Source organism: Scyliorhinus torazame, chromosome 9 (assembly GCF_047496885.1).
Source record: "Scyliorhinus torazame isolate Kashiwa2021f chromosome 9, sScyTor2.1, whole genome shotgun sequence".
NCBI classification, from domain to species: domain Eukaryota; kingdom Metazoa; phylum Chordata; class Chondrichthyes; order Carcharhiniformes; family Scyliorhinidae; genus Scyliorhinus; species Scyliorhinus torazame.
Genome location: NC_092715.1, coordinates 40,083,461 through 40,110,937, shown reverse-complemented (window position 1 = coordinate 40,110,937; position 27,477 = coordinate 40,083,461). Strand labels below are relative to the sequence as shown.

Genomic DNA, 27,477 nt, shown 5'->3' with positions numbered 1-27,477 from the left:
CCTCAGAGTCCTAGCGACTCTTTCTAGAAGTCTTTGGCGGATTTGGGAGGGGTTCATACCTGCCACAAAAGCATCGCGCATTAACATGTCCGTGTGTTCATTTGCGTTCACCGGCGGGCAGCTGCAGGCTCGTCCTAAAATTAGTAGCGCGGCGTAGAATTCATCTATCGATTCTCCGGGACTTTGCCGTCTCGTTGCGAGTTGATAGCGAGCGTAGATCTGGTTTACTGGGCGGACATAGAGACTTTTCAGTGCTGCGAACGCCGTCTGGAAATTCTCTGCGTCTTCGATGAAAGAGAAAATCTCCGTGCTTAACCTCGAGTGCAGGACCTGTAGTTTTTGGTCTTCTGTGACCCGGCCGGTGGCCGTTCTGAGGTAGGCCTCGAAACAAGTCTGCCAATGCTTGAAAGCTGCTGCCGCGTTCACTGCGTGGGGGCTGATCCTCAGGCATTCCGGGATGATCCTGAGCTCCATAGTCCTTTTTAGGCACGCTTAATAAACTGTAGCGCACAAAGACTCCGAGAGACAAATAGAGTGAAGTCGATGAGGCTTTATTAAGCGTGTCTGTTCCCCCGCAGCTCGGTAGTAGACTGGCCTGCGGGGGAGGACTCCGGCTTCTTAAGGTCAACGGCCAACCAGGACCCGGGATCTGTCAGCCAATGACATTGGGGCTTCCAGTCCCACATGACCCCTAATACATACTACCACACCCCTGTGCTACCATGCCGCCCAAGTTGGCTGCCAAATTTTACCATTTGCTTTCTTCAATCACTTCAACTCTATTGCAACAAAACCAGCCGTTCAGTCCGAATTACAAAACAGGCCTGACATTTTCAAAAGCATCTAGTGAGCAGTGCCAGCAATTAATGCTTCAATTAAAAGCAGAACATTTTCCAGTAACTAATGCATTGAAGGAAATACAAATATAAAGGCAATTCTCATAGACACACATTACTTGCAAATTGTATGAACACATACATATTTCTCATCAAATCCTTTCAAAACCCAACCCAAGCCCATGGGGTCTGCACCATCAGGTTCTCCGTGGCCTCACCTGAGAATGATCTCCCCAGATGAGGGAGCGGAGCTACCATCCTCAACTTAGAGTAGTGTATTTTATCGATGAATAAATATTGTGTTTTTCTAATCCATCATTGCTTCCTTGTGGTCACTCACCTGGGACTTTACACTGGCGATGAGGATGGGATTGGCCGGATAGACCATGGTCCTGCCTCCATGTGGGACTTTGCGGGACCTTTCCAAGGAGCAATGTTTTTACTCATTCAAGATGCCCACTCGAAGTGGATGGATGTCCACGATGACATCATGACCCACAATTGAGAAGCTCCGGCAAACTTTCAGTACCCGTGAACTTCCTGAGAGTTTGGTGTCAGACAACAGCAGAGCCTTCATGAGTGCGAAATTCGGGGATTTCCTGAAAATGAACGGCGTCCGCCACGTAAGGAATGCACCTTACCACCCGTCCTCTAACGGATTGGCCAAACTGGCGGTACAGACTTTTAAGTTAGAGATGCGGAAAGCGACCTCTGGTTCTCCGGAGACCCGTCTGGCCCGATTATTATTCTACTACCACACCACGCCATACATCACTACCGGAGTAGCACTTTCTGAGCTGCCAATGGGCCATCGGCCGTGCACGCTGTTGAGCCTCGTTCTGGCCGTCATTGAGAAAAAGTTCACAAATGGCAGGAGCACTCCAACAGAAGGCTACCCAGGCCAGTCAGGGAATTTTCTGCAGCGACTCGGTCTATGTCTGAACTTCACCGACGGCGTATTATGGATCCCGGGGATAGTGGTGAAGCTATCAGGACCGGTCTTGCACTCAGTATGTGAACAAGGAAAGGAGTCAAATAGGCATGTGGGTCACTTCTGCGGCCACACCCAGCTGGTCCTCAAATGCCGCCCAGAGCTCCCATGGCCAGTGGTACCTCTGCCTCCAGCACAGCCGCTATTAACAGTTTGTGAGCAAGATACATCCCGTGACCTGGAAATGCGGGAGGCTGAGTCCTCGAACCCCGAGTTTGACATGGAGACTCAGTTAACAGAAGTCACAACAGATCTGGTGGCGGTAGCCGACACCAGCATGGTAGAACCACCCAGACGTGCGGCCTGAAAATGTCACTCCCCAGTCCGTTACAACCCTCCGGATGCCTGAGAGACAGCCCCGAGCGAAGAGGGCGAAGAAATTTCCCTCTCCAGGGAATGGAGATGAACAACGTGTCGGACATGGGGGGTCGGTGACGGGTGTTATAACCGACCCAAGGCCATGGGGTCTGCACCATCAGGTTCCCCGTGACCTCACCTGAGTATGATCTCCCCAGATGAGAGGGCAAAGCTACACCCTTAACCTAGAGGACCTTGGGACATAAATACCCGGCCCGAGTGTGGGCCAGGCGCGGGAGGCCCTTCAGGGAGGAGGAGTGTATTTTGTAGGTGAATAAATATTGTGTTTTTCTAATCCGTCGTCGCTTCCTTGTGGTCACTTGCCTGGGACTTTGCATTCTTACTACTTATTAAAAATAAATTTAAAGTGCCCAATTATTTTTTTTCCAATTATTAAGGGGTAATTTAGCGTGGCCAATCCACCTACCCTGCACATCTTTAGGTTGTGGGGGTGAGATCCACGCAGACACAGGGAGAATGTGCAAACTCCACTCGGACAGTGACCCGGGGCCGGGAGCGAATCTGGGACCTCAGCGCCATGAGGCAGCAGTGCTAACCACTGCACCACCCTGCTGCCTTTAACATTCTTACTACTGACAAGTTATTTGTTTTGCTCTTCTGATCTGGTACTGAGAACCAAATGCTTGCTTTTCTTTTATTCAATTTATGTACCGGCATTGAGGTTGTCACCTGAGAAAGTCTGGCACTGAAAACAGAGTTTGCACTCACTAATGCTAAATGGGAAACTAAGAATTAAATCTGAGAATAAACTGTTACGTCCACTATTTTAGCCATTCACACTTCCAGTTTATTGATCATTTCTATTGAATCAGATGTTGTTCTGTGCCTTTCAGGATAATTTTCAGTATTTGAAATACTTTACACTGTTGCCGATAATTTCATTTCAGCCTGGGAAGTGGGATGAGTAATTGTAATCACCCCACGCATGGTCCCATTTAGGCAGGCAGCAGGCAAACCCATGTTCTGTCTGGTTGCATGCCAGAAAGGGGGCCAGCAGTGTGAATAGTTAACACGTGCTACAATGAGCCTGCACTTTTGTCTAAAGTTAGAGTTATGAGAAATTACTATCATAACCCCATCCTGTGAACAAAATAACAATTTTGTGCAAGAATATTAAATACATAATTTCATTGTAGCAACATTTTTCCAGAAACAGCACAACCAGGCAGATGTGCAGAGTGACACTATTGATGCATAAGCAGAGCATACTGGCAGGCTGGACATAGCGGGGTGATGTCATTGGATTTCTGTGCATGCGCAGACCAATACGCATGTGCCGAATGGTATCAGTGGCCAATTGGCAGGAGACACTGATTGTTCAAAGTGATTTGGGGTGGCACAGTGGTTAGCACTGCTGCCTCACAGTGCCAGGGACCCGGGTCCAATTGCTGCCTTGGATGACTGTGTGGGTTTGCATGTTCTCCGTGTCGGCGTGCATTTCCTCCGGGTGCTCCGGTTTCCTCCCACAGTCCAAAAAAGTGGATTAGCCAAACCAAAATTGCCCTTTAAGTGTTGAAAGTGTAGGTTAGGTGGGGTTACAGGGATAGGGTGGGGGAGTGGGTCCAGGTAGGGTTCTCTTTCTAAGGATCGGTGCACTCGATGGGCTGAATAGTGATTCTATAGTCGCTGTGGCCCTCTTCGCCGCCGGATTTGTTGTCCAAAGTGATTTGAGCTTAACGGCCTGGTCCTCGCTCACCTGATTAACTAGATGTTATAACCTGCCTGCTTACCATTGGCTGGGGACTAATGGAAATCCCACAATCCTTTGGGAGTATGAGCTTCCCCAATGAGGGGGGGCGGAGAAATCATTAGCAGATTCCCTGCATAAATAAAGCTGGCCAGTTTGAAGAGGAGAGGAGCAGCAAACTCGTGCTGGATTCTTTGTGGCCCTCACAAAACTGGCGATGAGGATTAAAGTGAATAGCTGTCTACACTGCTGAAGCCACCTCCCTGGATTTTTGTTGGATACAGGTTGGAAGTTGTTTTCTATTACACCATGCCTCTGTACGGACGTTTGGATGTCTTTGATGCTGCGCTGGAAAACTGGAACCAGTACGCACAACAGATGCATTACTATTTCCAGGCAAACAATATCACCGAAAACGAGCGCCAGGTGGTCATATTGCTCACCGCCTGTGGCCCACATACGATTGGGGTGATTAGGAGCCTTACGTACCCAGCTGCGCTGGACAGCAAAACGTTTGAACTTGTGAACTTAGTGGGGCAACATTTTAACCCAACCCTGTCCACGATAGTCCAACGTTACCGGTTTAATACAGGACACCAGGAGAATCCCTTGCCGAGTTTCTATCCAGGCTACGTAGGATTGCGGAGTACTGTGACTATGTGAGACTTTGTCAGAAATGTTACGCGACCGTTTGGTTTGTGGTATTAACAATGCGGCCACCCAGAGAAAGTTGTTAGCTGAGCCAACATTGACTTTTCAACAGGCCACTCAAATAGCATTGTCCCGTGAGCGCAGAACAGGTAATGCAGGAGCTACAGAGAATGGAGGTGCATGCCTTGGGGCGCAACCCCTTCCGTCTGAAAGCATCCCCCTGCAGCCCTGCGGTACCTTGGGCAAGGCAACGTCCGGATCGACGCCAGTGGCCGTCGGACATTCCTCCCCGATGGGAGCCTTCTCCAGAACCAATGGATGAGGGTCCATGTCCGTGTCAGACTTGTAGGCGCCGACCCCGTCGCGGACGCCGGTCCTGGGGGCGCCAGAGGCACTGTCGTTCCGACCGAAACTGGGGCCAGCCCAGGGGCCGTACCTACCATGTGGATGAACCTGCAGCGACTACTCCCGAGGACGTGGAGACAGAGGACGACTGCCTGCAGCTGCATTGTGTGGGAGCTCCCCGTGTGGCCCCCATTAAGGTGACAGTACGGGTCAATGGTCACCCGCTTGAGATGGAGTTGGACATTGGCGCAGTGGTCTCCATGATCACCCAGAAGACATTCAACTGCATCAAGCAGGGTATACAGACCCTTACATTAACCGACCCACAGGCCAGGTTGGCCATCTACACGGGGGAACCATTGGACATTGCAGGAACTATGATGACCCCTGTTGTTTACGGACGCCAGGAGGGGTGTTTCCCACTTATCGTGGTGCGCGGCCATGGGCTCAGCCTGTTGGGTCGAGACTGGTTGCGCCATTTGCGGCTGCAGTGGCAGCACATCCTCCAAACAGTTTCTGGAGGGTTGACTGAGGTGCTAGGACATTACCCAGATGTATTCCAGCCCGGTTTGGGGAAAGTAAAAGGGGCCATAGCCCGTATCCAAGTCGAACCAGGAGCCATGCCACGCTATTTCCGGGCGCGCCCGGTGCCTTACGCCTTGCTCGAGAAGGTAGAAGGGGAGCTCACTCGTTTGGAGATTTTGGGTATTATCTGGTCCGTCCGTTTCGCTGACTGGGCAGCACCAATTGTACTTGTAATGAAGCCAGATGTCACAGTTCGCTTGTGCGCCGACTATAAACTTACAGTGAATACGGCTTCCCGGCTCGACTGATATCCAATGCCTCGCATAGAGGATCTCTACACAAAGCTTGCAGGCGGACTCTCGTTCACGAAATTAGATATGAGTCACGTCTACCTACAGTTGGAGCTGGACCCTGCCTCCCGGCCATATGTAACGATTAATACACACCGGGGCCTGTATGAATATACACGGTTGCCCTTTGCAGTATTCTCTGCCTGCGCTATTTTTCAACGCGTCATGGAGGGCATTTTGAGAGGTTTACCACATGTTGCTGTCTACTTGGATGACGTTTTGATTACAGGGACGTTGGAGCAGTAACATTTGGAAAATTTGGAGGCTGTCCTTAGTTGATTTTCGGAGGCTGGAGTCCGTTTATGTCGCACAAAGTGCGTCTTTCAGGCGAAGGAAGTAGTCTACCTGGTTATCGGGTGGACCGCAAAGGTTTGTACCCAATCGCAGAGAAGGTGCGCGCAATTCAACAGGCCCGCATCCCGACTGACACTTTGCATCTTCGTTCTTTTCTCGGCCTCGTAAACTATCACGGGAAGTTCCTCCCCAATCTGGCAACTACGCTGGCCCCGTCGCACCTTCTGCTAAACAATAATCACACCTGGGTTTGGGGTCAGCCGCAACAAACCGCTTTCCGGCAGGCAAAACAACAATTGTCGTCATCTGGGTTACTAACCCACTGTGATCCTGGAAAGCCTTTGCTCATCACATGTGATTGATGCACGATCAATTGTATAACGACTAAGGTTGGATACAACAGTGGCTTTATTGCAGTAAGATGTGTGGCCTCCCACAGCAGCTGGCAAAATGGCTGCTGACTAGAGGACACGCATATTTATACTTCTCCTACTGGGCGGAGCCAGCAGGCAGGGGCTACCGGCGAACCTGTAGTACAGGTCTTACACCTGTATTAGGTGATGTAAGGTAACAGTGGTTTACCACATTCACCCCCTGTTAAAAATGAGTCCGGCGGAGGTGGTGGAGAACTATATACAGTAGTGAATTTATGTACAGTGTTTTATTAGGAGAAAAAAAAAATGTCTTTTGAAAGTCCGGTGCCAGTTAGAGATTCAACCGGTCTGGTGCCGTTCCGTTCCGCTGGGAGCGACATGGCAGTGGCGGCGATGTCAATGCTGGCGACGTCGGTGCTGGCCTGATGTTGGCCGACCCCGGGAGCATGCCGAAATCCTCTTCATCCATTTGCGTGGGCAGGGGAAGGAGGGATGGTCCTGGTGGGGTTAATGTTGGGAGCGCCAGGGGAGGGGAGGGTGGCGCCGGGCCGGAGAGGTGGGTGTGTGTGGAACCTGCTGGTGCCAAGTCCCTGAGGGAGACAGTATCTTGACGGCCGTCAGGGTACGCCATGTAGGGATACTGGGGGTTGGTGTGGAGCAAGTGCACCCTATCCACCAACGGGTCCACCTTGTGGAGTTGGACGTGCCTACGGAGCAGGACCGGTCCTGGAGCTGTGAGCCAAGTCGGAAGCGACATCCCGGATGTGGACTTCCTGAGGAAGGCAAAAAGACGTTCATGGGGTGTGTTATTCGTAGCGGTGCACAGTAGCGACCAGATGGAGTGTAGTGCCTCAGGGAGGACCTCCTGCCAGCGAGAGGCTGGGAGGGTCCTGGTCCGTAGGGCCAGTTGGATGGCCCGCCAAACCGTCCCGTTCTCCCTCTCTACCTGCCTGTTTCCCCGGGGGTTACAGCTGGTCGTCCTGCTGGAGGCGATACCCCTGCTGAGCAGGAACTGACGCAGCTCATCACTCATGAATGAGGATCCCCTGTCACTGTGGATGTAGGCGGGGAAGCCGAACAGAGCGAAGATTGTGTTTGGGGCCTTGATGACGGTGGCAGACGTCATATCGGGGCAGGGATGGCGAAGGGGAACCTGGGGTACTCCTCCACCACACTGAGGATATACGTGTTACGGTGGGTGGAGGGGAGGGGCTCTTTGAAATCCATGCTGAGGCGTTCAAAGGGGCGGGAGGCTTTCTCCATGCGCTCACGGTCCAGCCGGTAGAAGTGCAGCTTGCACTCCGCACAGACCTGGCAGTTCCTGGTGACTCTCCTCGACGGAGTCGGGCAGATTGCGAGCCTTGACAAGATGGTACAACCGTGTGATCCCCGGGTGACAAAGGCTGCCGTGTAGGGCCCGGAGTCAGTCTACTTCTGCGTTGGCACATGTTCCTCGGGATAGGGCGTCTGGGGGCTCGTTGAGTTTGCCGGGGCAATACAGAATCTCGTAATTATAGGTGGAGAGCTCAATTCTTCACCCAAGATATTATTGTTTTTGATCTTGCCCCGCTGCGTGTTGTTGAACATGAAGGCTACCGACCGTTGGTCAGTGAGGAGAGTGAAACTCCTGCCGGCCAGGTAATGCCGCACAGCTTCAACGATAGCTTGGGCCTCTTTTTCGACGGACGAGTGCCGAATCTCTGAGGCATGAAGGGTGCGAGAAAAGAATGCCACGGGTCTGCCTGCCTGATTGAGGGTGGCAGCAAGTGCGACGTCTGATGCGTCGCTTTCTACTTGGAAGGGCAGTGTCTCGTCTATTGCGTGCATCCCGGCCTTCGCTATATCAGCTCTGATACGGGCGAAGGCCTGTTGTGCCTCGGCCATAACGGGAAAGTGGGTGGACTGAATGAGTGGGCGGGCCTTGTCCGCATAGTTTGGGACACACTGGGCGTAGTAGGAGAAGAACCCCAGGCAGCGTTTGAGGGCCTTGGGGCAGTGGGGGAGGGGAAGCTCCATGAGGGGGCACATGCGGTCGGGATCGGGCCCCAGTACTCCGTTCTGGACCACGTAGCCGAGGATGGCTAAGCGGGTTGTGCTGAACACGCACTTCTCCTTGTTGTAGGTGAGGTTGAAGAAGGTGGCGGTGTGGAGGAATTTAGCAACGTCGGCATCGTGGTCCTGCTGATCATGGCCACAGATGGTGACGTTGTCCAGGTACGGAAAGATGGCCTGCAAACCGTGCCGTTCGACCATTCGGTCCATCTCCCTTTGGAAGACCGAGACCCCGTTAGTGATGCCGAAGGGAACCCTGAGGAAGTGATATAGACGACCGTCCACCTCGAAAGCAGTGTATGGACGGTCCGATTTACGAATGGGGAGCTGGTGGTAGGCGGATTTTAGGTCTATCGTTGAGAAGACCCAGTACTGCGCAATCTGATTGACCATATCAGATATGCGTGTGATGGGGTACGCGTTGAGCTGCGTGTACCGATTGATGGTCTGGCTGTAGCCCATGACTATTCTGTGCTTCTCCCCAGTTTTAACGACTACCACTTGGGCACTCCAGGAGCTGTTGCTGGCCTTGATGATGCCTTCCCGAAGCAACCGCTGGACCTCGGACCTGATGAAGGTCTTGTCCTGGGTGCTGTACCATCTGCTCCTGGTGGCAACGGGTTTGCAATCCGATGTTAGATTAGCAAAGAGGGAGGGTGGGTCGACCTTTAGGGTCGCGAGGCCGCACACAGTGAGGGGTGGTAGGGGCCCGCCGAATTTGAGGGTGTTGCTCTGGAGATTGCACTGGAAGTCCAGGCCTAGTAGTAGTGCAGTGCAGAGATCAGGACGTAGAGGCAGAAGCCGCTGAATTCTACGCCCTGGGCCATGAGAGTGACTGTGCAGAACCCCCGGATCGCGACGGAATAGGATCCGGAGGCCAGGGAGGTTCTTTGATTGGCGGGGTGGACCGCGAGGGAGCAACGCTTTACCGTATCCGGGTGCATGAAGCTTTCAGTGCTCCCGGAGTCCAGCAGGCAAGAGGTCACGTGGCCGTTGATTTTTACTGTAGTCGAAGGGGTGGCCAGGTTGTGCGGACTGGTTGAGCGTCACTGAGGCGAGCTGCGGTTGGTCGTTGCTGGGGGACCCAGGTCGTGGAATGTTGTCGGCGTCCATGCCCCGTGGGGAAGACAAGATGGCGGCGCCTGAAGATCCTGCGGGGGACAAAATGGCGGTGCCCATGGGCCGCACGTTGCGGAGGCTGGACAAGATGACGCCGCCCATGACCCGCACGTGGACTGGGGGGGGAAGATGGCGGCGCCCACTGGCCACTCGCGGCCACGGGAGGCGGAGATGGTGGCGCCAACTGGCCGCGCGTGGCCCTGGGAGGTGAAGGCGGCGGCGCCCACTGGCCGCGCGTGGTCCGGGATGAAGATGGCGGCCCATTGTGTGTGGGTCGGGAGGAGGGAGCGATAGCGGCGACTGCGCGGGCCTGGCACACCGCGGCGAAGTGGCCCTTTTTGCCGCAAGCCTTGCAAATGGCAGCGTGAGCCGGGCAGCGTTGGGGAGGGCGCTTCTGCTGGCCGCAGAAGTAACATCGGGGACCCCCGGGGTGTGCGGATTGGCCTGTGGCGCAGGCGTATTGGCTGGATAAAGCCCCGGCCGTTTGTGGGGTCCACGAGGGATAGGAGGGATGGGCCGCGCGGCCGGAGTGGTAGGCCAGAGCATTACGTGAGGCAACCGTTATGGAGTGTGCTAGCTTCTTCGTCTCCGCTAGGTCGAGCGTGGCCCCTTCAAGCAGTCTTTGACGAATGAGGTCTGACCCAATCCCCGTAACAAAAGCATCGCGCATAAGGTTAGAATGTTCGGTGGCCGTAACGGCCTGACAGTCACAGTCCCGGACAAGTGGGATTAGAGCCCACCAGAAGTCTCCTATGGACTCACCAGGGAGTTGAGAGCGAGTGGCGAGTACATGCCTGGTGAAGAGTGTGTTCGCTTTTTGTGCGTAGTTTTCTTTGAGGAGCGCCATGGCGTCCGCGTAGTTCTGGGCGTCCTGGATCAGCGGAAACACGTTTGAGCTCAACCTTGAATACAGGATTTGTATCTTCTGAGCCTCCTTTGGAGGGCTGGGCTTTGTTGCTCGCAGCCTACGAGTATTCTCTGGAGAACAAACCAGAAACCCAGATAGCCGTGCCTGACAAACCTGTTAGAGTTCTTTGAAGAGATAACAAATAGGTTAGACCAAGGAGAGCCAATGGATGTTATCTATCTTGACTTCCAAAAGGCCTTTGATAAGGTGCCTCACGGGAGACTGCTGAGTAAAATAAGGGCCCATGGTATTCGAGGCAAGGTACTAACATGGATTGACGATTGGCTGTCAGGCAGAAGGCAGAGAGTTGGGATAAAAGGTTCTTTTTCGGAATGGCAACCGGTGACGAGTGGTGTCCCGCAGGGTTCAGTGTTGGGGCCACAGCTGTTCTCTTTATATATTAACGATCTAGATGACGGGACTGGGGGCATTCTGGCTAAGTTTGCCGATGATACAAAGATAGGTGGAGGGGCAGGTAGTATGGAGGAGGTGGGGAGGCTGCAGAAAGATTTAGACAGTTTAGGAGAGTGGTCCAAGAAATGGCTGATGAAATTCAACGTGGGCAAGTGCGAGGTCTTGCACTTTGGAAAAAAGAATAGAGGCATGGACTATTTTCTAAACGGTGACAAAATTCATAATGCTGAAGTGCAAAGGGACTTGGGAGTCCTAGTCCAGGATTCTCTAAAGGTAAACTTGCAGGTTGAGTCCGTAATTAAGAAAGCAAATGCAATGTTGTCATTCATCTCAAGAGGCTTGGAATATAAAAGCAGGGATGTACTTCTGAAGCTTTATAAAGCATTAGTTAGGCCCCATTTAGAATACTGTGAGCAATTTTGGGCCCCACACCTCAGGAAGGACATACTGGCACTGGAGCGGGTCCAGCGGAGATTCACACGGATGATCCCAGGAATGGTAGGCCTAACATACGATGAACGTCTGAGGATCCTGGGATTATATTCATTGGAGTTTAGGAGGTTGAGGGGAGATCTAATAGAAGCTTACAAGATAATGAATGGCTTAGATAGGGTGGATGTAGGGAAGTTGTTTCCATTAGCAGGGGAGACTAGGACCCAGGGGCACAGCTTTAGAATAAAAGGGAGTCGCTTTAGAACAGAGATGAGGAGAAATTTCTTCAGCCAGAGAGTGGTGGGTCGATGGAATTCATTGCCACAGAGGGCGGTGGAGGCCGGGACGTTGAGTGTCTTTAAGACAGAAGTTGATAAATTCTTGATTTCTCGAGGAATTAAGGGCTATGGAGAGAGAGCGGGTAAATGGAGTTGAAATCAGCCATGATTGAATGGCGGAGTGGACTCGATGGGCCGAATGGCCTTACTTCCGCTCCTATGTCTTATGGTCTTGTGGTCTTATAGCGAATGCCGACGCAGTGAGCCGATTGCCTTTATCGACCGGCCCCATGTCGACCCCCACGACCGGTGAGGTGGTTGCAACCCTAAATTTTATGGACGCCTTGCCTGTCACGGCACCACAGATCCGTGAGTGGACCCAGACGGAGCCAGTCCTGTCAAAGGTTCGGCACATAGTCCCGTATGGTGGGCAGCATAGACAGCTCCCAGGCGTATTTTCCTCCAAGCTATCAGAATTTAGCGTGGAAGACGGTATCCTCTTGTGGGGGACGTGTGTGATTGTCCCGGAAAAAGGACAGGAGCTGATACTAAGAGACTTGCACAATGGGCATCCTGGTGTGACCAAAATAAAAATGTTGGCCCGGAGTTATGTCTGGTGGCCAGGCCTCGACACCGACATTGAGAAGGTGGCCCAAAACTGCTCCATTTGCCAGGAGCATCAGAAGCTTCCGCAGGCCGTGCCCCTACATCACTGTGACTGGCCAGGGCGGCCTTGGGCACGCTTGCATGCGGATTTTGTCGGCCCTTTTCAAGGATCCATGTTCCTTCTATTAATCGATGCCCATGCTAAATGGTTAGACGTGCATAAGATGGACAGGCTTACCTCCCAGTGGTTGCTGGGAGGTAAGTCTGTCCTTTAAAAGCACTTGTCTTTGCAGGGGCAGGCCAGTCGATTTCGGCGGGAGAATCAGCTGGTGAGTCAGTTTCAGCGGGAGCAGTGCGGAAGTGGTTGCTGGGAGGTAAGTCTGTCCTTTAAAAGCACTTGTCTTTGCAGGGGCAGGCCAGTCGATTTCGGCGGGAGAATCAGCTGGTGAGTCAATTTCAGCGGGAGCAGTGCGGAAGTGGTTGCTGGGAGGTAAGTCTGTCCTTTAAAAGCACTTGTCTTTGCAGGGGCAGGCCAGTCGATTTCGGCGGGAGAATCAGCTGGTGAGTCAGTTTCAGCGGGAGCAGTGCGGAAGTGGTTGCTGGGAGGTAAGTCTGTCCTTTAAAAGCACTTGTCTTTGCAGGGGCAGGCCAGTCGATTTCGGCGGGAGAATCAGCTGGTGAGTCAGTTTCAGCGGGAGCAGTGCGGAAGTGGTTGCTGGGAGGTAAGTCTGTCCTTTAAAAGCACTTGTCTTTGCAGGGGCAGGCCAGTCGATTTCGGCGGGAGAATCAGCTGGTGAGTCAGTTTTTTTTAAAAAATTAGTGTTTTAGGCGGGAACAGGAAGTCAACCCGCGGACGTCTGGGAAGACCCTCACCAATAAATTCTGGTGGAGAGGAAACCCGAGACACTACACGTGTAGTGTCTCCCACCCGCCCTCCTCCTCTAACCTAATAATAAAACCCATTGGTCTGAGGTAAGTACCATATTTTATTATATTATTATTTTTTATAAAAAATTTAATTTAGTTGTTAGCCAGATCTTGGTAGAAAGTTAGAGGAATGGCAGGGAAGGGAGTGCAATGTTCCTCCTGCAGGATGTTTGAGGTGAGGGATGCAGTTAGTGTCCCTGCTGATTTTACCTGCAGGAAGTGCTGCCATCTCCAGCTCCTCCAAGACCGAGTGAGGGAACTGGAGCTGGAGTTGGAAGAACTTCGGATCATTCGGGAGGCAGAAGGGGTCATAGATAGCAGCTTCAGGGAATTAGTTACACCAAAGATTGGAGATAGGTGGGTAATTGTAAGAGGGACTGGGAAAAAGCAGTCAGTGCAGGGATCCCCTGCGGCCGTTCCCCTGAGAAACAAGTATACCGCTTTGGATACTTGTGGGGGGGGGGACTTACCAGGGGTAAGCCATGGGGTACGGGCCTCTGGCACGGAGTCTGTCCCTGTTGCTCAGAAGGGAAGGGGGGAGAGGAGCAGAGCATTAGTAATTGGGGACTCTATAGTCAGGGGCACAGATAGGAGATTTTGTGGGAGCGTGAGAGACTCACGTTTGGTATGTTGCCTCCCAGGTGCAAGGGTACGTGATGTCTCAAATCGTGTTTTCCGGGTCCTTAGCGGGGAGGGGGAGCAGCCCCAAGTCGTGGTCCACATTGGCACTAACGACATAGGTAGGAAAGGGGACAAGGATGTCAGGCAGGCTTTCAGGGAGCTAGGATGGAAGCTCAGAACTAGAACAAACAGAGTTGTTATCTCTGGGTTGTTGCCCGTGCCACGTGATAGTGAGATGAGGAATAGGGAGAGAGAGCATTTAAACACGTGGCTACAGGGATGGTGCAGGCGGGAGGGATTCAGATTTCTGGATAACTGGGGCTCTTTCTGGGGAAGGTGGGACCTCTACAGACAGGATGGTCTACATCTGAACCTGAGGGGCACAAATATCCTGGGGGGGAGATTTGTTAGTGCTCTTTGGGGGGGTTTAAACTAATGCAGCCGGGGCATGGGAACCTGGATTGTAGTTTTAGGGTAAGGGAGAATGAGAGTATAGAGGTCAGGAGCACAGATTTGACGTCGCAGGAGGGGGCCAGTGTTCAGGTAGGTGGTTAGAAGTGTGTCTACTTCAATGCCAGGAGTATACGAAACAAGGTAGGGGAACTGGCAGCATGGGTTGGTACCTGGGACTTCGATGTTAAGGCCATTTCGGAGACATGGATAGAGCAGGGACAGGAATGGATGTTGCAGGTTCCGGGGTTTAGGTGTTTTAGTAAGCTCAGAGAAGGAGGCAAAAGAGGGGGAGGTGTGGCGCTGCTAGTCAAGAGCAGTATTACGGTGGCGGAGAGGATGCTAGATGGGGACTCTTCTTCCGAGGTAGTATGGGCTGAAGTTAGAAACAGGAAAGGAGAGGTCACCCTGTTGGGAGTTTTTTATAGGCCTCCAAATAGTTCTAGGGATGTAGAGGAAAGGATGACGAAGATGATTCTGGATAAGAGCGAAAGTAACAGGGTAGTTATTATGGGAGACTTTAACTTTCCAAATATTGACTGGAAAAGATATAGTTCGAGTATAATAGATGGGTCGTTTTTTGTACAGTGTGTGCAGGAGGGTTTCCTGAAACAATATGTTGACAGGCCAACAAGAGGCGAGGCCACGTTGGATTTGGTTTTAGGTAATGAACCAGGCCAGGTGTTGGATTTGGAGGTAGGAGAGCACTTTGGGGACAGTGACCACAATTCGGTGACGTTTACGTTAATGATGGAAAGGGATAAGTATACACCGCAGGGCAAGAGTTATAGCTGGGGGAAGGGCAATTATGATGCCATTAGACGTGACTTGGGGGGGATAAGGTGGAGAAGTAGGCTGCAAGTGTTGGGCACACTGGATAAGTGGGGCTTGTTCAAGGATCAGCTACTGCGTGTTCTTGATAAGTATGTACCGGTCAGACAGGGAGGAAGGCGTCGAGCGAGGGAACCGTGGTTTACCAAGGAAGTGGAATCTCTTGTTAAGAGGAAGAAGGAGGCCTATGTGAAGATGAGGTGTGAAGTTTCAGTTGGGGCGATGGATAGTTACAAGGTAGCGAGGAAGGATCTAAAGAGAGAGCTAAGACGAGCAAGGAGGGAACATGAGAAGTATTTGGCAGGAAGGATCAAGGAAAACCCAAAAGCTTTCTATAGGTATGTCAGGAATAAGCGAATGACTAGGGAAAGAGTAGGACCAGTCAAGGACAGGGATGGGAAATTGTGTGTGGAGTCTGAAGAGATAGGCGAGATACTAAATGAATATTTTTCGTCAGTATTCACTCAGGAAAAAGATAATGTTGTGGAGGAGAATGCTGAGCCCCAGGCTAATAGAATAGATGGCATTGAGGTGCGTAGGGAAGAGGTGTTGGCAATTCTGGACAGGCTGAAAATAGATAAGTCCCCGGGACCTGATGGGATTTATCCTAGGATTCTCTGGGAGGCCAGGGAAGAGATTGCTGGACCTTTGGCTTTGATTTTTATGTCATCATTGGCTACAGGAATAGTGCCAGAGGACTGGAGGACAGCAAATGTGGTCCCTTTGTTCAAAAAGGGGAGCAGAGACAACCCCGGCAACTATAGACCGGTGAGCCTCACGTCTGTAGTGGGTAAAGTCTTGGAGGGGATTATAAAAGACAAGATTTATAATCATCTAGATAGGAATAATATGATCAGGGATAGTCAGCATGGCTTTGTGAAGGGTAGGTCATGCCTCACAAACCTTATTGAGTTCTTTGAGAAGGTGACTGAACAGGTAGATGAGGGTAGAGCAGTTGATGTGGTGTATATGGATTTCAGCAAAGCGTTTGATAAAGTTCCCCACGGTAGGTTATTGCAGAAAATTACGGAGGCTGGGGATTGAGGGTGATTTAGAGATGTGGATCAGAAATTGGCTAGCTGAAAGAAGACAGAGGGTGGTGGTTGATGGGAAATGTTCAGAATGGAGTACAGTCACAAGTGGAGTACCACAAGGATCTGTTCTGGGGCCGTTGCTGTTTGTCATTTTTATCAATGACCTAGAGGAAGGCGCAGAAGGGTGGGTGAGTAAATTTGCAGACGATACTAAAGTCGGTGGTGTTGTCGATAGTGTGGAAGGATGTAGCAGGTTACAGAGGGATATAGATAAGCTGCAGAGCTGGGCTGAGAGGTGGCAAATGGAGTTTAATGTAGAGAAGTGTGAGGTGATTCACTTTGGAAGGAATAACAGGAATGCGGAATATTTGGCTAATGGTAAAGTTCTTGAAAGTGTGGATGAGCAGAGGGATCTAGGTGTCCATGTACATAGATCCCTGAAAGTTGCCACCCAGGTTGATAGGGTTGTGAAGAAGGCCTATGGAGTGTTGGCCTTTATTGGTAGAGGGATTGAGTTCCGGAGTCGGGAGGTCATGTTGCAGCTGTACAGAACTCTGGTTCGGCCGCATTTGGAGTATTGCGTACAGTTCTGGTCACCGCATTATAGGAAGGACGTGGAGGCTTTGGAGCGGGTGCAGAGGAGAATTACCAGGATGTTGCCTGGTATGGAGGGAAAATCTTATGAGGAAAGGTTGATGGACTTGAGGTTGTTTTCGTTGGAGAGAAGAAGGTTAAGAGGAGACTTAATAGAGGCGTACAAAATGATCAGAGGGTTAGATAGGGTGGACAGTGAGAGCCTTCTCCCGCGGATGGAAATGGCTGGCACGAGGGGACATAGCTTTAAACTGAGGGGTAATAGATATAGGACAGAGGTCAGAGGTAGGTTCTTTACGCAAAGAGTAGTGAGGCCGTGGAATGCCCTACCTCCTACAGTAGTGAACTCGCCAACATTGAGGGCATTTAAAAGTTTATTGGATAAACATATGGATGATAATGGCATAGTGTAGGTTAGATGGCTTTTGTTTCGGCGCAACATTGTGTGCCGAAGGGCCTGTACTGCGCTGTATTGTTCTATTTTCTATGTTCTATGGTAGGCACAACATCCTGCGCAACAATCGAGAAGGCGCGTTTGTCTTTCAGTACGCATGGCCTCCCCGAGATGCTGGTCACGGACAACGGCACTCCGTTCACAAGTGAGGAGTTTGTGAGGTCCATGAAGATGAACGGCATATGCCATATCCGCACCGCCCCATACCACCCGGCTTCAAATGGGTTGGCGGAGCGCGCAGTGCAGACATTCAAATGAGGCCTAAAGAAGCAATCTTCCGGGTCAATGGACACGAGACTGGCTCGTTTTTTGTTTTCAGAGAGGACCACCCCACATGCGGTGACTGGTGTAGCTCCTGCGGAACTCCTAATGGGCCGGAGACTTCGTACTCGCCTTAGTATGGTTTTCCCGGATATTGGCGCAAAAGTACGCCGCACACAAGAACGGCAGTCACATGGTTTTTCTCGGCATCGGCCGATTCGGCAGTTTGCGCCCAGTGTTCGTTCGGAATTTTGCTGGTGGTGCCCAGTGGGTCCCTGGCGTAATCTGTTGCCAAACGGGCCCTATGTCTAACCAGGTGCAAGCCCAGGGTTGTCTCCAGCGCAAGCATGTAGACCATGTTCAGTCCAGAAGACCATCCCTTCCAAAGATTCCCTGCCCCCGGAGCTCATTTCTACAGCCACAGAGACCAGACACAGTGGAAAGTATTCCTCACAATCTTCCTCTGGTGCCTCACTCAAAGCCTGCGCAGGTCATTGCAGAACCGCGTGGAGATAGAGACGGCGTGATGACGGAGGCAGCGGACTCCGACTCCGAGATGGAGACACAGGACGCCTCAGAGGGGGAATCCTTGGGTCCATGGGCCGTGGATGTACAACCGTTACGCCGTTCATCACGGAAGCGTCGTTCTCCGTCTCGTTTCACGCCGCCCGATCCAGCGCCTCGTACAAATGGTGTCCGGCCTGCGGCAAAACGAGTCCGCGCCCTCCTTCCACAGGGTCTTTGGTGGATTCCTGAGACTTTGGGGGGGGGGGGTGGGATGTTATAACCTGCCTGCTTACCATTGGCTGGGGACTAATGGAAATCCCACAATCCTTTGGGAGCATGAGCTTCCCCAATTGGGGGGGTGGGGGCGGTCGGAGAAATCATTAGCAGATTCCCTGCATAAATAAAGCTGGCCAGTTTGGAACCAGCTGGAGGAGAGTGAGCAGCAAAGGAGCTGCTGCTGCTCTGCTGCTGTTGCTGTGGCTGCTGCGGCTGCGTGTGTGTGTGTATATATATATATATGTGTATGTTATTGTAAATAAATGTTATTTCTTTCTATCCCTCAACTCGTGCTGGATTCTTCGTGGCCCTCCCAAAACTAGATTATGTTTGAATGTCTTTGGAGCAACTCAGGTGATGGCAATTCACATTCAGTTAGGCTTCTTAGCTCAGTGGGCTAGACAGCTGGTTTGTGATGTAGAACAAGGTCAGCAGTGTGGGTTCAATTCCTGTACCAGCTTACCCGCACAGGTGCCAGAATGTGGTGACTAGGGGCTTTTCAAGGTAACTTCATACTTGTGACAATAAAATATTATTATTATCCTGGGCAGGCTATCTCGAGACAGCCCATCTCCATCCTGATAGCTTTGTAAAGTGTCAAGTGTAGGTGTTCAGCCATTTTGTGACTCACTTCAGTCTTCTTTCAAACTTATTCTATGGCCTCAGCCCACTCAATAAATAAAAGTAATTTTTGACATCTTCCTAAGGTATGCTGCTCATGTGTGTCCGCATCTGACCAGTGTGGTTGTAGCGTAACTTCTGCACTTTAACATCTGTGTCTGAAAGGTAGTGAATTAGAAGATTCATTACAACAGGAATGTGTTATGTATATTTAACTATTAACATTCATGCATCCAGACAGCAAAACCTTTCACATAAATACAATATTTTTCCAACAGCATCAATTTTTGCTCAGAATATGGGTTTCTTAAGTGAAGACTTAACGACAAATAAATCTCTGTCTATGCACGCAGAATGGCTGAGCAAGAAGTGCCAGCCCAATTTCTGGAAGGTGAGTGTCGCCACTGCAAAGGACAAATGTTACTAAATATTTTAGATGCTTTTTAAGATGGGATGCCAGCTGTGAAATGAGAATTGTACATTACTGACAGGTAATACTGCGGGAAAAATTGTTTGGATTTCACAGAATGTCTTCCCAGATGCTGCAACGTCCTGTGGGCCGTACCAGCCAGTGAAGGGGATACGTTCAAAAAACCGTGGGATGCCAGCGGAGCTGATTAATGTTCACAGCCATGACACCATTGGTAAGTTCTTGCTTTGGTAAATGTTGATGTGGTGTGAACATGTGGAAAGCTGGCACGCAAACTCTTCATGCTGCTCTGAAGGGTCGAGGACTCGTTTACGATTTCATGTGATTTTTGGTTTTGAATTTAGGCATGATTGTGATTGATGAGAGTGGAAGTATAGCTGCTGGGACATCTACTAATGGCCTAACGCACAAAATCCCAGGGTATGTATTCTTGTATTTTGAGCTTGTAGTGAAAAATCTCTCTCTGTCTCTTGCGCAATAGATTTTTATGTAGATATCATTTGGGCCGATGGGCATCTACTTTTCCTCCAGTTCTTTCATCTACCTAAGACAATATCCATGATTCTCTTAATGTTGGCAATTTTGAGTGAACCTCTCTCAATCTTTCGGGATGTCTATTATAAGCAACTTTTTAAAAAATTATTTCACGGGATGTGAGCATTGCTTTGGCTCAGCCAGCAGTTTTGTGGCCGACCCCTAATTCCCCTTGAGAAGGTGATGGTGAGCTTCCTTCTTGAACCGCTGCAGTCTGTGGTGTAGGTAAACGTACAGTGCCGTTCAGATGGGAGTTCCAGGATTTTGCCCCAGTGACAATGAAGGAATGGCAATATATTTCCAAGTCAGGTCGGTGTGTGGCTTGGAGGGGAACCTCTAGGCGGTGGTGTTCCCATGTGTCTGCTGCCCTTGTCCTTCTAGGTGGTAGCAGTCGTGGGTTTGCAAGGCGCAGTCGAAGGAGCCTTGGTGAGTTGCTGCAGCGCATCTTGGAGATGGTGCACACTGCTGGCCCACTATACATCAGTGGTGAACAGAGTGGATGTTGGAGCTGGTGGATGGAGTACCAGCTTCTTGAGGTTTGTCGGAGCTACACTCATCCAGGCAAGTGGAGAGCATCACATCACACTCCTGACTTGTGCCTTGTAGATGTGGACCGGCTTTGGGGAGTCAGAGGATGACTTACTCCGCTCTTGTATTTATAAGGATGATCCCGCTCAGTTATTGGCCAATGATAGTGGGAGATGGCATGATAGTAATCCCATTTAATGTCAAGGGGCGATGGTTTGATTATTTCTTACTGGAGATGGTCATTGCCTGCCAGTTGTGGCATGAATGTTACTTGCTAAAGGCCATAAAAACAGAAACTGCTGGAAATGCTCAGCAAGTCAGACAGTGTCTGTGGAGAGCGATACAAAGTTTAAAATATTGATGCCCTTTCATCAGAGGTTCTGGAGCATGGGTTGCCATTTGGTGCTTTAAATAAAGGGAGGAATCAGCCAAGCCCCTTCTCTGGCTGCTGTTGTAAATGGCCATTGGGCTTGAGAGGATGATGGTAAGTAATGGTAGTCTAGTGCTTATGGTGCTGAACTCTGCATTCTTCTGACTGCAGAAAAAGGAGCACCCATGACAAAAGATTCAATAAATATGGTAGGACAATTGCAAGAGAACATGAAAATAATTTTTAAAAATATTTCGAAACAGACATTAGTGCCAATTAAAAAGTTAGGAGTCTAAAATTGCCAAAGACGAACCCTTGTGTCAACTTGGTATATCCCCTTGTAGTCTAGCAAATATTGGAGAATCTTTGAGGGGCGGGGGTTGTTACAAACCTGCTAAGTGCTTTATGCTTTGATGTTGCTGATGATAAAGCTGCCATATTTTCTGACAGTGAATCTGAACCCTGGAGTCAATCCAGATGTATACTTGTTCAAACTGATAATGATCACTGGACATTTTGTTTGTATTTCTCCCAGCCGCGTGGGAGATTCACCGATTGCTGGAGCAGGTGCTTATGCTGATAGCACAGTTGGGGCTGCAGCTGCTACTGGAGTTGGAGATATTATGATGCGGTTTCTTCCAAGGTATGCCATTCCTGTCAGTTTTGCTTTTGTTTCTAAAGCTTTTGAATTATAGTGAGGTGATTGAAGCTCCAACGCCTAGAGCAGTGTTTGTCAAACCTTTTTGCCCGGGACCCATTTTTACCAACCGGCCATCCATCGCAACCCACGCTGGCTGACCTACATGGAGGAATCTCTCGCGCGTGGCCACAAAACGTGACATCAGCGTGCGGGATGTGTGACCTCTCTGCCGCTGCTCCAGGCAGGAAGACTTTAAAAAATGTCTGCTCCTGGGTCAGCGCGCTGATGTCAGGAGGAGGCGTTCTGCCTGCCGGGCTCCAGGCCTGCGCACTGCTGAGGGGGCACGCATGTGTGGAAAGGCCGCCATTTTTAAAAGCGAGTCGCATGGTTGAGCACTTCTTTCTTCAATCTGGAACGCCGCGATGCATGGCCCTGCGACCCTCCCGACACCCGCTCCCCTACCTACCCGCGGATCGCGACCCTGGGTTTATAAATGACTGGCTTGGAGAAATAATAAGTAATCAAATGCTTAAAAATGCATCTTGTGAGGGCGGCACGTGATGCAGTGGTTAGCAGTGAGACTGCAGGGCTGAGGACTCGGGTTCGAATCCTGGCCCTGGGTCACTGTCCGTGTGGAGTTTGCACATTCTCCCCATGTCTGCATGGGTTTCACTCCCACAACCCAAAGATGTGCAGGTTAGGTGGATTGGCCATGCTAAATTGCCCCTTAATTGGAAATAAATAAATAAATAATTGGGTACTCTAAATCTATATTAAAAAAAATACATCTTGTATTTGCAACATAAATTTCTCTAGTAGCAGTCTTTTGTAAGTGTCACATTTTCTGCGTTACGATCATCAAGAAGGAAATGTGGGTGAGTAACAGGTATTCAAAAAAATAGGGTTATGGTGCACTATGGAGGGCTAGGACGTCTGTCTGCACCTGAGTGTCCACACAAGATTTAGAATTTTAGTCATGCTCCCAGAGGCCTACTATATTGGTATGCGCACCATCCAGTCTGTTGTGGGCAACACGGTAGCACAAGTGGCTAGCACTGTGGCTTCACAGCGCCAGGGTCCCAGGTTCCCCGCTGGGTCACGGTCTGTGCGGAGTCTGCACGTTCTCCCTGTGTCTGCGTGGGTTTCCTCCGGGTGCTCTGGTTTCCTCCCGCAGTCCAAAGACATGCAAGTTAGGTGGATTGGCCATGATAAATTGCTCTTCGTAACCAAAAAGGTTTGGAGGTTACGGGGATAGGGTGGAAGTGAGGGCTTAAGTGGGTCCGTGCAGACTTGATGGGCCAAATGGTCCTTCTGCACAAATGTTCTATGAAAGAAGGAATGATTGTAGCCGAGCATCAAGTTGAAAGCCTTCCCTCATATTAGCCTCCATTTTACTACTTTCAGAGAAATTTGTCCTGTGTTTGACTGTAGACTATTGCAGCTATCCGACAGTGTTCATTCTAATATTTTCTTGAAACTAATTGTATATTTGATATAACAACTTAGGACATCAATAATGTATTTCTTAACTCTTGCATGTAATGAGCACAGATGCTACTTTGAAATAAATATTAACTGCCCAATACGTCATATGCTGTAAATTGGCCACCATCCAATCACTTGTCATACAAAGATTCCCTGCTCTGGTTTCCCTTTTCTTTGTTCCTGCAGTTTTTGATATGTTCTCACCCGCCATTAGATCTTTCCCTATTCATTTCCCTGCATAAGGGCACCTGTTCTGTCTGCTATTCTGTTCCTTCTGATGTGGCTGTTCTTTCTCTGCCAATGGCTCATTTTCTAAGCTTAACTGAGCTATAAATGATTTAAAGATCTGGGGCGGGATTCTCCGATAATCGGCGCGATGGCCGGAACCCGGCGCCAAAAACGGCGTGAATCACTAAATTCTCCGGCCCAGAATGGGCTAGCAGCGGCATGACGCCATTTGCGACGGCGTCACCCGTCACGGATGCGCGGCGTCACAGCACAAAAGACGCCGCCCCCCCGGAGACCCGTCAAGATGGCCGCCCGCCACACAGCGCCGAGGTTCCAGGAGCGGGACGTCGAGGCACTCCTGGACGCAGTGGAGCAGAGGAGGGAGGTCCTGTACCCCGGACACGGCCGCAGGGTCGCTCCACGCCTCAGCCGGTGCCTGTGGAGGGAGGTGGCAGACGCCATCAGCGCTGTGGCTGTAACACCAAGGACAGGTGCCCAGTGCCACAAGAAGGTCAATGACCTAGTCAGGGCAGCCAGGGTGAGTACCCCCCCCCCCCCCCCCCCCCCCACCTCCGATGTGCGGCACAGCCCTAGGCGAAACCGACATGGCTGCACCCACCCATGCAGCCTGCAGTGGCAGGATGGGTTGCGCACCTCTGCCAATATACACACAACCGCTGGCCTGCATGTATATCTCTGCCTAACACTGTTGCACTTTATCCCTGCCACCCACCCGCCCCCCACAGGAGAAATGCGCACACAACAACCGGGAGCGTGAGAGGACCGGAGAGGTTCCACCTGATGAGAGACCACTAACCGTCTATGAGGAGAGGACCCTGGAACTCGCAGGCGGACCCGAGGACCGGGAGGTTGTGGATGCAGAGGTCAGGGGCGCATCACCAAGTGAGTCCCTCCACGTCCTTCCCCCCTTTTCCCCATCCCCCATACCCCACTTGCCCCTGATCCCTGCCTGCGTGTCTAACCATGCATGCTGTATTGTGTATTGCAGGACCAAACGTCGAGGCACCCGTCCTCATGGATGCCGACCGCCACCAGGACGATCCAGGGCGGCCACGGGACAGGGAGAGACCCGGCCCATCAGGCATACCATGCCCCTAGAACAATCAAGGGCGGCCACGAGCCAGGAACAAACCCGGCGCACCCCAGGGAGACAACGCCCCCGTCTCGTGCGAGTGCGCCGGCGGGCCACACCCAACGACGATGGGGGCAGCCACAGGCCCCTGTCGCAGCCGAGCCAGGACACCCCTACACAGGACAGCCCTACCCAGGACACCCCTACCCAGGACACCGCTACCCAGGACACCGCTACCCAGGACACCGCTACCCAGGACACCGCTACCCAGGACTCCGCTACCCAGGACACCGCTACACAGGGCACCGCTACACAGGGCACCGCTACCCAGGACACCGCTACCCAGGACACCGCTACCCAGGACACCGCTACCCAGGACACCGCTACCCAGGACACCGCTACCCAGGACACCGCTACCCAGGACACCGCTACCCAGGACACCGCTACCCAGGACACAGCTACCCAGGACACACCTACACAGGACACACCTACCCAGGACACACCTACCCAGGACACACCTACCCAGGACACCCCTACCCAGGACAACGCTACTCAGGACACCCCTACCCAGGACACCCCTACCCAGGACACCCCTACCGAGAACACCTCTACCCAGGACACCCCTACTCAGGACACCCCTACCCAGGACACCCCTACCCAGGACACCTCTACTGAGGACACCGCTTCTCAGGACACCCCTACCCAGGACACCCCTACCCAGGATACCCCTACCCAGGATACCCCTACCCAGGATACCCCTACCCAGGATACCCCTACCCAGGACACCCCTACCCAGGACACCCCTACCCAGGACACCCCTACCCTGGACACCCCTACCCAGGACACCCCTACCCAGGACACCCCTACCCTGGACACCCCTACCCTGGACACTGACACACAGGACACTGATACACAGAGGACGGGTGGACAAGAACCACCACCCCAGGGACCATTGACTTTGGGTTGTATTTTGAGCACGACACAACGTCATTGCTATCTCCTACATCCTCCACCATCGCAGAAACGCTCACCTCGGTTGGGCACTTTAGCGATGAGGCTTCTGGTACACTCACTGGTGCGCACAACACAGCCGTATCGGTACAGCAGGTGGAGGTAGGAGCAGCCGAGGGGCCGGGCGGTCGGAGGGCATCCCGACGCGAGCAACCATCTGCCGCCCAGATGGGTCCTGGGTTCCTGGAGTTACCACACCCACCCTTAGACCCAATGCAGTCACGGACCCAGGAACGATCGAAGGGGGTGACGGCCGGCTTGCGGCAGACGCAGGTGGAGGAGTCCACCCGCGTCCAGGAACAGGGAGTGGTGCCGGTCTTGCGTGCCAACCAGGCCGAAACCGCACGGGTGGCGTCCGCAGTGGAGGCAATGGGGGTGACGGTGTCAGACATGGGGAGCAATATGCAAGGCCTGGGGCTTTCCGTGCAGACGGCGTCTGTGGCCCAGGACATGGCTGCCCTCTCACAGGAAGCCATGAGCCAGAGGCGGATCGCAGAGGCGCTCAACGCCATGGCCCAGTCCCAGCAGGCCTCGGCCCAGTCTCAGCAGGCCATCGCTGAGGGCATCGGCGCCATTGCCCAGGTGCTGGCTGGCGTCGCCCAGACACAGACAGGGATGGCCAACTCCCTGAGCTCCATGGCTGCAAACGTGCAGGCCTTTGTTAATACCAGGGCGGGCCTCCAGGACTGTCAGCGCCAGGTGTCGGGGGGGGGGGGAGGGGTCGGATGGTCGGTCCATTCGCATCCCCCACCCATGTAGAGGCCCGGGGGCCATCGTGCTCCCCGAGCGAGGAGGAGGTGCTGAGGCCCGTTCCGGGTCCCCCTGTAGGGGAGATCCCGGAACACCGCGACACCTCGGACTGCCCCCCCCCCCCCCCCCCCCCCCCCCCCCACACCCCTTCCGTCCCAGGTGTATCTGGTGGGCAATGGGCAGGACAGGCTGGCAGCTTGCCATCCTAATCGCCCGAGCCGCAGCCAGTGTGTGTGTGAGGGGTGATAGAATGTCAGCCTCCGGCGAGTGTGCCCCCCCCCCCCCCCCCCCCCCCCCCGGGTCACCCTCGTCATTCCCCCAGGCAGACAACGGGACTGTGCGCTGCAGTGTCACGGCCACATGCAGGGACGGTCCGGGTGGAGGGTGGTACTGTGGCCATGGGTCAGACATTGTCTAATGATGTAGAGCCTGGAGCTCATCACAGAGCGGGTTGTCGTCATCCTCCATGGCCTGCAATAGGCACGCGTCCACCGGCAACTGTGTGAGCCCGGCCCATTGTGCCACAGGTAGATGTGCAATGGAGGGGTGGTGTGCATGCGGGGGGGGTGAGGGTAGTTGCTGGTGGGTGGGTGGGGGTGGGTGAGGGTGGTCGGCTGGTGCCGTGGTGTGCAGTCTGTGCTCATGCTCGGCGATTCCCACGTCCCCCGAGTCAGTGAACCGGGCGGCTATAAGCCTGTCCCGTGCCCGCTGGCCCAGCCGGAAACGGTGGGCAGCCTCTCGTCCATGTCCAGCCCGTCTGTCCTGACCATTGCCCCCATCCGCCTCATCTGGGGAGGTCTGCGCCTCGTCTTGCTGCTCCTCCCCTTCCCCCTCCTCTGCCTGCAGCATATCGCCCCTCTGCTGGGCTATGTTGTGCAGGACGCAGCACACCACAATGATGCGGCCGACCCTATCTGACGGGTACTGGAGGGCCCCTCCAGAGTGGTCCAGGCACCTAAGAAGCATCTTCATCAGCCCAAAGCACCTCTCTATCACACCCCCGGTCACTGCATGGGCATCGTTGTAGCGGTTCTCTGCGTCAGTCTGTGGCCTCCGTGTAGGCGTCATCAGCCACGACTGCAACGGGTAAACCCTGTCACCCGGCAACCAGCCCCTCAGCCGGGGGGGGGTCCCCTCGAACATGCCAGGGAGGAAAGATTGCACCAATACGAATGAGTCATGAACACTGCACGGGTACCGGGCGCAGACGTGCAGGATCATCATGCGGCGGTCGCAGACCACCTGGATGTTCATGGACTAGGTCCCCTTCCTATTCGTGAACACAGCCCTGTTATCTTCAGGCGGCCGCATGGCGACGTGCATCCCATCGATCGCACCCTGGACCATGGGAATCCCAGCCACCGCAGCGAAGCCCGGGTATCCTGGCTGGCCCAGTCCACTGGGAACTGGATGTAGCAGTCCGCAATGGCAGATAGGGCGTCTGTCACTGCCCGGATGCACCGGTGCACCGATGCCTGCGAGATGCCGGACAGATCCCCACTCGGCGCCTGGAATGACCCCGTGGCATAAAAGTTCAGGGCCACCGTAACCTTGACGGCCACGGGGAGAGGGTGTGCTCCCCCAGTGCCACGT

At 52.6% G+C, this 27,477-nt stretch overlaps 1 protein-coding gene across 2 annotated transcripts in view; it reads left to right on the top strand.

Annotated features, from left to right (window-relative positions):
* Positions 1–27,477, top strand: part of LOC140429163 (N(4)-(Beta-N-acetylglucosaminyl)-L-asparaginase-like) — a 68,318-nt gene that overhangs the window by 14,842 nt on the left and 25,999 nt on the right. For both annotated transcript variants that reach the window (XM_072515803.1, XM_072515804.1), the window contains exons 4-7: positions 19,094–19,206; positions 19,342–19,459; positions 19,590–19,665; positions 21,213–21,320. In XM_072515803.1, the coding sequence (XP_072371904.1) occupies positions 19,094–19,206; positions 19,342–19,459; positions 19,590–19,665; positions 21,213–21,320 (415 nt within the window). The remainder of the gene's footprint in view (positions 1–19,093; positions 19,207–19,341; positions 19,460–19,589; positions 19,666–21,212; positions 21,321–27,477) is intronic.